The sequence below is a fragment of the Eschrichtius robustus genome, chromosome 4 (assembly GCF_028021215.1).
Source record: "Eschrichtius robustus isolate mEscRob2 chromosome 4, mEscRob2.pri, whole genome shotgun sequence".
NCBI classification, from domain to species: Eukaryota; Metazoa; Chordata; class Mammalia; order Artiodactyla; family Eschrichtiidae; genus Eschrichtius; species Eschrichtius robustus.
The window spans coordinates 79894148-79905881 of record NC_090827.1 but is presented as its reverse complement, the minus strand read 5'-3'; the positions used below and the strand labels follow the sequence as shown (position 1 = coordinate 79905881).

General features: G+C 41.4%; 1 protein-coding gene across 1 annotated transcript in view; it reads left to right on the top strand.

Moving 5' to 3' along the window:
• Positions 1-8914: 8914 nt before the first annotated feature.
• The window catches only part of SPATA18 (spermatogenesis associated 18), a 34433-nt gene continuing 31613 nt past the window's right edge, over positions 8915-11734 (top strand). The window contains exon 1 of the mRNA XM_068542216.1: positions 8915-9001. Coding sequence (XP_068398317.1) covers positions 8915-9001 — 87 coding nt within the window. The remainder of the gene's footprint in view (positions 9002-11734) is intronic.

Sequence of the window (11734 nt, the reverse complement as noted above, 5' to 3'; positions counted from 1 at the left end):
ACTAGGTCAGTTTTGCTTTTCAGTGACTGGAGCCGTTGTTTCCCTCTCTGCCTACTTTACTTCAGAGGATTGCCGTGAAGTTTAAGTTAGACACTTTCTCACGTGGTAAGTCCCTCATAATCTTTTCCCTTCTCTCCTCTGGTTTCGGCTAATGTCAGTACCTACCTGGTCATCAATCTCTGCCTATCCTTTCCCAAATGCTGGAACCAATTGATTTGCATCTCTAGGCTCACTCCTGCCTGGATCTCTAGGACAAACTTCATCTTAGGCAGGAAGACTATATAAGTTATAGCCCAATGCTTTGGCAGTCAGCAGTAAGTCTCTTTGAATAGTCTTGACTGTGGTCCCAATTATCCATTCAGATAACAGGGCTTTTGACTGATCTTTATTTCCTGTCTCCAATTCTGGTCCTGTAGTCCTTACTTCCTATGCTTTGCCTTTTTCCCCTCTGCTTGGAAAATCCTTCTCTTTTTTTCTGGCAAGCACACTCTTATACATCCTCCAAAAATCCATTCAAATGTCGCATTCTCTTTAAAACCTCCCCGGGCGTATGTGCAGTTTTAGCTGGTCCGTCCCTTAACTCTGCTCCTAGTCTTCTACACGCACTTTAGAGTGCATTGTATTCTATTTTGTTAACCTGTCTAATTTCATCTAAAAAACAGGGAGCTCTATCTGGAACGCCCGTATCTCACTCACTCTTTTATCTCCAATGCCTAACACAGTAAGGAAACTTAATAAATGTCTTAGAAATATGCCTGATACCCCAGTTTCTAAGACCAGCAGTCCTGCCTTGATTTTGCCAACCTCTCTCGCACTTAGGTGGTGAGATACCTGATTTTCCTAATGCCAAATTCCCCTTAGGCTATCTGAGAAAAAAATTACCTTCTCTTGGATTCCTCCTTGCTGATCTCCAGCTCTGTGAAAGGACACCTCACTATTCTCCTTGATGCCAATTACTGTATAGTCTTTAAATTCACTCATAAGACCACAACTTTAATGTAGGTCAGTCCCAAATGCATTATCTTCAAGCTTTTTTTTTTCTGAAATAATATTTTAAGTCCAATTCTCCCAGCAGTCTTACGAGATAGGTCATGTTATTCCCATTTTACAAATGAAGAAATCAAGGCTCATAGAGGTTAAACACCTAACCAAGCTTTCAACTACTAAAGAGCCAGGATTGAACCTAAGTCCACTTGACTAAAGTGTTTGCTTTTTCTACCATATCACATAACCTTTAATTCTGCACTTCCTTTTGCCTGTTACATATTATTAGCATTTAGAAGTGCAAAGCAGAGCTCCCCAAGGCTAGAGTACTAGTCAGAACATAGAGACAGTTATCCATTCATTCACATTATAGTGGGTTAAATAGTGTTCCCCCCGCAAAAGATATATCCAAGTCCTAATTTCCAGTACCTGCGAATGTGACATTATTTGGGAATAGGGTCTTTGCAGATGTAATAAAGTTAAGGATCTCAAGATGCGATCACTCTCGATTTAGAGTAGGCTGTAAATGTAATGACTGATGTCCTTATAAGAAGAGGTGAGGACAGAGACACACACATGGGAGAAGATGATGTGAAGACAGAGGCAGAGATTGGAGCCATGTGTCTACAAGGCAAGGGATGCCAAGACTCGTCACCAAAAACTAGGAGAGCAGCCTGAGACAGATTCTCCCTTAGAGGCTCCAGAAGGAACCAACCCTGCTAACTTCTAACTTTCAGAACTGTGAGGGAATCAGTTTCTGTTGTTTGAAACCACCAAGTTTGTGATAATTTGTTATGGCAGCCCTTAGGAAACCATCCAAAAATTAAACTCAAAAACTTCCCCCCAATCTACTTTTCCTGTGTTCTCTTAGTGAATGACACCACCATCCTGTCAGAAACCTCAGAAGCCATTCTATACTATTTCTAGTGTGATCTTTCTACAGTACAAACCTGATCATGTCTCTCTTCACCCTGATGCTTAAAACCCTCCAATACCTTCCATGATAAAAATCAAACTCTCTATAGTAATATATATGTATATATGTGTGTATATATATAGTCCTTTACTTTTTGGTTCCTGTCTACCTCTTTTTAGCCTCCTTTCCTGCCCCTTCCACAAACTCATCCTTCACTCCTGCCGTGTGCAGTATCTGCAGTTCCCAAGTATTTGCCTGAACATATCAAGTTCTTAATGTCTCCGTGCCTTTGCATATGTGGATATTTCTCTTTTTAATCTAGATATTCTTCCGCTTGTCCACTAAAACTCAGCTCAAGGGATATTTCTTTTGGGAAGACTTCTTTACTCTTCCTCCCCATCATGAATTTCTGATTTCTGTGCCCCTCCCTGTGATCCTCAAGCATGCCTTTATTGTCACGTTTCTTCCACTAAGCTGAAATTTATTTATTTGGCCATCTTTCTGGTCTATGAATTCATACCTCCCCAAATTCCAGTCATCTTTAGGTACCAACCTCAGTTCCACCTCTGCCTGACAATTACAGCCAATCATTATTATGCTCTTTAAAAAAATTAATTAATTAATTAATTAATTTTTGGCTACGTTGGGTCTTCATTGATGTGCACGGGCTTTCTTTAGCAGCGGCGACCGGGGCTACTCTTCGTTGCGGTGCGCGGGCTTCTCATTGCGGTGACTTCTCTTGCTGCGGAGCACAGGCTTTAGGCGCGCGGGCTTCAGTAGTTGCAGCACGTGGGCTCAGTAGTTGTGACGCACCGGCTTAGCTTCTCTGTGGCATGTGGGATCTTCCCAAACCAGGGCTCGAACCCATGTCCCCTGCATTGGCAGGCAGATTCTTAACCACTGTGCCACCAGGGGTAGCCCTTACTCTCGATTTTTAACTGTATTGCACCAATTTGCTATGACACCCATTTGATACTTAATAACACATTATCGTATGTTATTTTACTTTTCACGCACATAGATTGTGCTCCCGGGTAGACTGTAAGCTCATTAAAAAGCAGGGATAATGTGTTACTACTTCTGTTTGCCCCAAATCCTGGACACATTAGGAACCAAGTACATCATATGTACTTAGTAACTTTGATGGGTGACTATTGGATTAATTTTTTTCCATTGGGTAAAAAATATTACTAGCACCTAAGTGTTGCTGATATGTGTACATGCATTACAATTTCCTTTCTTCAGGGGGATGGAGGAGGAAGTAGAGGAAGGTCAGTGTTTCCATACAATTTTATATTTACCCTATTGTAACTTGTCACAATGAACTATGGTTGTGTCTCTCTCTCCTGAATAGATTGTGAGATGTTAGGGAGAAGGGACTGAGTCTAATTTTGCCTTAGGATTAAGGCAGTTGTTTCCGTCACACTAGAAATTCAGTAAATGTTTATCAAATGTGTTGAAAAGATCTATTTCAACATCCTTCATCCTAGAGACTGTTCTCATGCTGTCCCATGTCCCTCTCCTGAGGTGTTTAAGGGTATCTTATAATGTAGATCATACCCACTGCACCTTTGTATCAGCTTAATGCGTCCTAAGCTCATACCTTCAATGACCATTTTCTCAGAGCCAAGTATTTGCCATGTGTCTAGCGAGCAAAGCTGAAAAGATTGAGGGCAAGGATGCCTTCTTTTTTGAACTAACTAAAATGATGGAATCCTGGGTTGAGATAGGAGGGGTATCTTGTAGCCCTCAAAAATCACACCAAATCTACTTTTCCCCCCCTGCTAATCTGTATTTGCTACAAATGTTCTATAGTATCAATAGTTTATTTACATGCTAAGGCGATACAGCTGTGATATATTAAAATTTTCCTCGTTTTTGTAGTTTAATCAATAGTGGGCATGAAATAATTTTACAGAAAAATTCTGAACTGTTGCACTGAGTAGGGAATGCTTATTGGTATTACACAGAAAACAGAATCCCTGCTTCTGTCCAGTGGGGGGAAGCTTCTTTCCAGTGTGGCAGAGAACAAAAAGATCCAAATGAAGTTGACAGTATGAGAACACAGAGCATTCAGGTTACAGAATGCTGAGTGAATGGACAAATTAGTGTTTTCTACCTACGAGTAGACACAAAGTGCTTTGGCAATACTACCAATACAAATTGAATTTAAAGGAAACTTCATGCAATTGGGTCAGCAAAGGCTAAAAGATTTTCTTCAAATAGTAATATAGGCCCTGACCCAAAGGACTGAGATTCTGACACGGACAGCTGTAGGATAAGAATAGCATGGCACACACAGAAGAGGACTGGGGTGCCTGAAAAAGAATCCTGGCCAGAGCAGAACAGATTATGCCTTTAGCCACATTGGCTAAGGGTTTGCAACTGTCCCTAGTGAGGGAGCACTGGAAATTATGATGAGGATCCCACTGTATATCCTTGTAGCTTCCTGCATACAGGTTTCTTACATACAAGTGTGAAAAACACGCACAGATCTCACTATACTGAGAGTGGGTTCCGTCAGTCTTTTGTTGGCTTCTTAAAATCCCAAATTAAAAATATCTCCAGCTAACTGATGTAGGTAAAATATGAACCAGACACAATTAAGGACTTTCAGAAAGCCTATTCCACCCAGATGTTTGACTCTTACACTTCTCTAGATCAAGTGGCTCCTTGCTGGATGGTAGAATTATGATGCTCTAAGAACAACCAACTGGCTATTAAATTTGCTTTTCTTCTACCTCAATGGGATTATGACATCAGATATGAAGCAGCCAATCATCTCCTTCCTACCTTCTTTCCTCTTTTCTTTCTTTTACTTCTGTATCTTTTTGTTAACAATTCAGTTTAACGAACGTTTATAGAGGGCTTAGAAAGTGTCACTTGCTGTGCTGAGGATATTAAGCTAAATAAACCTTTGCCCTTTTCTTTAAGAAGCTCACAAGCTTATATAGGATGCAGACAAATAAGTTTAATATAGTATGATAACTTTAACAATATCAACATGTCTAAAGTTAGAGACAGAAAGTATAAAGAAGTGAGTGATGAGCTTTGTGGGGTTGGAGGAGTTAGGAAGATTTTGTCAGTTTGAGCTGGATTTAAATTAATTAAAAGTGCAACTATCGTGAACCCCTTTGTTTATTTCCTGGAGGTTAGGTATATTAGTTATTCCAGAAAGTCCGCAGATTAAATTGTATGCAAGGAAGAGGCTCAACTTTTGCTGATTGGCTAATGCTCTCAGAATCAAGGCTTGACCTCAGCTGAACTGTGAACCAAAAACTGAAACAAAGGGCAAGATTTGCTCAATCCAAACCATAACCAATATGTTAAAAAAAAAAAAAAAAAAAAAGGAAAAATAGCATTAAAGAATGTGAGAACTGTAAGAGACCTTAGAGCTCATCTAGCCCATGTTTTTCATTATAGAGAATGGAAAAAACATGAGGCTCAGAATGATTAAAGACTTATGTAAAGTCGTGAGAAGCCACTAACTGGCAGAGTGTGAGATAAAGCAAGAGTATCCATGTTCCAAGTTGATTGTTCTTTCAACTTCTCCATGATACCTGATAGTGTACCAAAAAGAAAGATTGATTTTTATCTTTTCTTCCCAAATAATTGCCTACTTGATAATATACTAAAATAATCGAATTGGAACAAAATTTAGAGCATCAAAAGATTCTCCAAATAGTACCTTTACTTAACTGATATTTTCTTTCATATATACACATAAAATAGACTTTTAAAGCAGAATCTCAAACTTGTTGAGTGCATACTTGTAGTTTGAAGCATATGGATTCTTCTTTAATTAGCAACATCGACTGTTTGCATTCCAGACTCTACCCCTCTCTTAAATTGATTACCATCCTACACCCATAAAAAGCTCTGAGGAGGGGATCATCATTAAGGGCACTTATGAGGATATCCACTTATTCTTACACGTATGGAAATTCTAAGCTTGTATCAAGTAACATCACCAGAGAGCTAAGAAATGGGGTGTCAATCGCTTGGCCCTCTCTTTGATGGCATGTGTTCTAGTGTTACCACCTTGGCATTGATCAAAGGTGACTGCAAGAAACAATCAAATTAAGATTGTTTCTATATTTTCTAAAAAAAAGTGGGGGTTATTAAGGACAGCTTCATCTATGTTGTTCTATACTCTTTGGAAAAGAATAAACATATTTTAGAACTGGTACCAGAAAAATGTGTTTTCATTCAAAAAATTAGTATGTATACTTTTAAAATCAAATAGTACTAATCATACCACCCATTTTCCTTTTTGCCTTGACTACTACAAAGCCCAGAAATAAATGTAAAATAAGGCTCAATCTTAGTACATAAGCTTAAATTGGGGGCATATTTTTTCCATTAAAAAAATTTCTAAATCTAACAATGATATTTTCTACAAGCCTTTTACTGTAAGCCATCTCAGATCCTCTTTTGGAAGTTTTGGGGGGATAAATAATAAGTATGCATTTCCTTTGTTTTGAGTCCTTAAGAACTATGCTCGTTGTTAGTAAGCATCAAGTTCCTGCTATGGGCAACCATACTCCAAGATTCTACAGAAACCAAGAAGTGCATGAAATGCCTGGAGGCCTGAAGGGTCTTGAATCTAGCTGTGGGACTCCAGTATTGTAGAGATAAATAACATCAGGTAGCATATTGTAAAGTGATTTCAAAGACCCATTTTATCCTAAGACTCTATAAGTCTATTAAATTAGTAATATGAACATTTGGTCAAAGCATATTCTGTTTTGAGTTGGCTTAAATATTGATATTTTGACTAACATTTTTCTGAAGGTGGTAAAGTTTTTGGGTAACTTTGTTTCTGAGTAAGTTTTCATAAAAGCAGTTTGTGTTCATGGTAGAAATTTGGAAAATCAGAAAAGTATAAAGGAACAAATTAAAATCATCCATAATCATGCCTTTGTTTCATGTTGTATAATGTAACACAATATATATAATTTAGTGTCTGGCTTTTTTCACTTAACATTATGTAGTGAGGATTCCTAGATACTAGATATTCTTCAATAACAAGATTTCTAGTGTGAAAATTTCATTGAATGATTTGCTCAATCATTACCCTATCATTGATTTACATTGTTTCCAACCTAGTTTTCTCTGTTTAATATAATACCGTGATCTACATTCGTCTTAAGAGTGATCATAGCATTTAGGAAGCACTTGCTATAATATATGCCAAGCACTGTGCTAAGTATACTTCACATGAATGATCTTATTTAGTCTCTAATATTCCTGTGAAGTAAGAACTATTGTAAGATGCTATAAACAAGGATTAGCAGTTAATTAAAGTGCCCATAGCAAGGAAGAGGATTTAACACAATCTGATATAAGCAAATATTCCAACTTGGTTTTTATTAATAAGTAAATCCAACTGTTCAAAGATTCCAATTGCCTATTAAAATGTGCAGTTATTGGCCCTAAATTAAGAAATCTATGAGATTCTTCCCCATTCCCTTCCTCCTTCTTTACAATTTTTTAAAGGAAGAAAGTCTCTAATGAATAGTGTTTTTTTGTAATTTAGTAATTGTTATTGCACCATGATAAAATGTGTGTTCTTTTTATATTCCTTAGTTTTTCTCTTTTTGTAGAGATATAATCAAAATAATACATTATGTACAATGATTCAGTATTTGTATATTCTGTGAAATGATCACCACAATAAATCTAATTAACATCCATCACCACACATAGTTACAAGTTTTTTTTTTTTTTCTTGTGATGAGAACTTTTATAGTTCTTATTTTGTGGTCTATAGAAGATAGTAAGCACATAGGCTCCAGAAATGAGCCTTTCATTTTTATTAGAGGACATTAAAACCATTGTAATTAAGAGAAAAAAAAGGGGGGGGGGGCAAAAATTCTGAATTTTACGGTAGGTGGACATGTGCAATGTTCATGTATTCTCATATACCTGAAAAAAAGGAACTGAATTAAACTAGCTGGCTGAGGCCCTGCTCCACCCGCACTGTTTTAATGAATAGATAAGGATGATTTGCAATCTGCACATCATTTGATGGCATAGAAAATAAGGGTTCTAAAGTGCTTAATGATGGTTGAAATGGTTTCATTTCTTAAGTAGTTCCAACTATCACTGTGGCTTAATACACCCTTTTGAAATAGCGCCAAACCGGCTCTGAACTTGAACAAAGTCTCAATTAGAGAATTCATAATTAAATGAAGCTTTAGAGTGTTAATGATTCTAAAAATAGACCAAATCTTGTTTAAACCTGATTAATTTGTGAACATCCTGGAGCTAACATCTATTTAGCTGGGCACCCACCAAACCCTAGGTGTTAACAGATGAAGAATTAAAGCCTTGAGAAATGAAAGAATAAAGGAAGGACCCAAACAGGTGCTTTCTTCAGAGCCTAACCAAAGACGTCTAGGGAGAAACGACCTTTGCTTTTCTAGACAAGAGGCCTCCAGCTGCCCCCCATCCTACACTGCGGGCGCGTCTCAGCCCATCAGGGGGTAGGGCAGCCGCCATCCGTAGTCTTAGCGTCTTCCAGACCCCGGCCCAACCCGGAGCCTCACTGGCTTTGGGCACCCTCGCTTTCGACCACCAGCAGCACCACCAGCAGCAGGAGGAAGAGCTTCAGCAGTGGGAGGAACGGCGGCATCGCGCGGGGTCGGAGGGAGGGCGCCTGGGCTGCAGGCGGGCGGAGGGCGCGGCTGGGGCTGGGCGGCGCGCGTACCTAGCAGCCGCGCGCTCACGTCAAGGTTTGTTTCACAATCACCCGGGTGTTTCTGGCCGGGGCTCTGGGCAGCCGCAGGGGAGCCTGGAGACCGCGCGGGGCGGCGGATGAGGTGCGGCGGCTGTGGCCCAGGGCACCCCCCCACCCCCGGCTTCCCGAACCCTGCCCCGTCCGACCGGAGAGGGAGGATGGAAACACCAGCCGCGCTCTGAGCCCCTCCGGAAGATAACACTTTTCCCGCCACACCGCCCCGCGGTCTACGAGCCCATCTCCCAGAGCGGGGCCGAGCGGAAAAGCGAGCAATGGCGGATAACCTGAGGAAACTGGTCTCCAACGAATCTTTAAGATCGATGCAGGACCAGCTAGAGTCCTGGCTGAGGGAGTACAACGTGAGTCAGGGTGGGAGACCCCCGGGGCTCGCCCCTCCCTCTAGTTCCTCGCACGACCCTCGGCGGGGGCTTCTTAGGACTGGTCTCCGGGTGGCCGCTTTGCCAAGTCCCGCGGTTGTGATGCCTAACTGGGGCCCAGCGTCGGACCCGCATCGCCGGGAAGGAAGGACAGTGCGCGTTCCCCTTTCTCCGTGCGGCGCGAGGCGGCGCTTCGGTGGCGCAGCCCGCGGAGCGCGGGACTCGGAGTCTGGGAAGGGAGCGCGCATTTTACCCAGCGGTAGCCAAGGACGCTGGCGGCCCTAGCAACGCGAAAGCCCTGCGAGCCGCCGGGGACTGGTCAAGCCTGCCACTCTCCCTCCTATGCCCTCCGCCAGCAGTCTATCCTCATACCCCCGACTCGAATTTTTTTTTTTTTTTTTTTTTTTTTTTACTACGTCCCTCCTCTTGCCTTTCCTCAAGTCTCCCACTCTGGGGATAACTTGTGGTTGTATCAGAATGGATTTTTATAAAAATACACCCAGGAGTTAGTACCCAGAAATCAGTGAAACGGGCAGTTGTTAACGTTGCGGGTTTCACTTGTGTGCTGGTCAGCATGGCAAGTAAGGCACAGTTTCAACACCAGGGCAGATTTCAGAAGGCCTGTTGCCAAGGCATTTGTAAGCCCATATTCTCTCATCAAACCCAGAAGGGTTCTTCAAATCTCCTTAATCCCCACCCCTACTCCAGCTCCAGTTAATCTCCACCACCCAGAGAGTAGAACTCCAGTGCTGAATTTTGCTTCGGTTGGTCTGTCTTAAAAGGGGGAGTCCTATTTTCACACAGCAAGTAGAACAGGGAGGCAGAATGAGCTAGGGACGCGGAATCAGTCCCCCTAGCTTCTAGGTCTGGCTCTGCATAGAATTAGCTGAATCATTTGGGACAACTTATTTAACCTCTGGGTCTCAGTACCTCCCCTGCTAAATGGGAGAATTAGATGATAGTAAAGTTCCTTTTTAGATCTCAAATTTTTGAGTCTAGATCAGCTTGTTTCTGAAATTCTACCAGGAAAAATGCAACTGGTTGCTGTCATGAGTCCCTGGGCTTTCCTATCCACCCTCTAACCAGGGCTCCCGGGAGGAGGGGAGCTCAAAGCATAGCTACAGCTTTCTCCTTAGCCTTCCTTCCTAGTGTTTACCCCCTTCGTGCACATTTAAAGAACCAGCACTGATTATTCCTTCTCCACCAAGATTGCAAGAAAACTAAAATTCACCTCTAGCACAAAGACTTGGATTCCCCTCACCACCTACCTTTAAAAGTGGCTACTTGTTACCTAGTCTCAGAAGGTTGAGAATAACAAATCCTATACATGTATTCACCCTTCTTAAAACTCCCTCTTACAAAAAAAATGTTTTTCTTGCTTGTGGTCTAAATTAACTCGGAATATTAAAAAGTGTATTCAGTTTGTCACTAGACAACATTTAACACAAATGATACTAGTAGTGGCTGGACCGAATTAAATGATTGCTTTGAAAATACCTGTAAGTACTGAGAAATGCCAAAGTTTATTGCACTTTCCCTTCTCACTGACACTGGTGCATCCCATTCCTGGGTTCTCGCTGAAACCATTTTAATCTAGGTTCTTCACCTGTCCCACCCCGCCCCCTAAAACACAAACACACACACACACACACACACACACACACACGAATAGTAGAGACTGCACTCTAAGAGATCAGTGGCTTTCCAAATTTTGTGGCCATTCCCTGGGCAACATCATTTGTCTTCAACTCTTTGGCGTCTCTGTCACATTTGACTCTCGACACCCCTATTCTTCTAAGGCTCTAATAATTTGTCTCCTTGCCTCACCCACTCCCCTCTTGTAACTGTTCTTCAAGGGCCAGACTTCAGAAATCTTCTCTTCTACCTCTGTTCCTGCTTCATCTCTTACTCCTATGCTGATCATCTCACATCTATATTCATGTCCTATTCTCATCTGAGCTCTCTCTTCTCCAATTGTACGTTGGACATTTTCAGTTGTGCTATTGTCATCTCAAAGTCAAATCAGTCTAAGACTGACCCTAGCCTCTCCCATGCCCCAAACACCAACTTCTTTCCTCACTTAATAGTCTTTATCATGACATACTCCGCTTTCTCCTCACCAGCAGAATCTGTGGGTACCAGTTGTAAATTCGTGCAGAACCGGACCACTTTCCACCACCCCTGCTGCTGCCACCCTTGTCCACCTTTGGTCATCTTTTATTTGGATCATTAAAAAAATAACCCAAAGTGATTCTTCTGAATGTCAAGTCAGATCAAGTTACTCCTCTGGCAAAACTCTCCAAACTTCCTGTCTCAGAAAAAGAGTTCCTACACTGGCCATCAAGCTCCTATACAACTGTGGTCCTTTAAATTCTGTGACATCATCTCTTACCCTCTCCCTTGCTCATCCACTCCAGCAATACTTGCAGCCTTAGAGCAAAGCTGTCCAACAGAACTTTCCATGATGACAGACGTGTTCTGTATCTATATCTATATCCATATCTATACCTATATCTGCACTGTCCAATATGGTGGCCATTGGGCACTTGAAATCTGGCAAGTGCAAACTGAGGAACTGAATTTTTAACTTCACTGAAGTCTAATTAAATTCAAATAGTCACATATGGCCAGTGGCGACTGTATTGGACAGAGCTGTTCTAGAACACACCAGCCATGCTCCAGCTTCAGGGCATTTTACACTCACTGTTCCCCTCT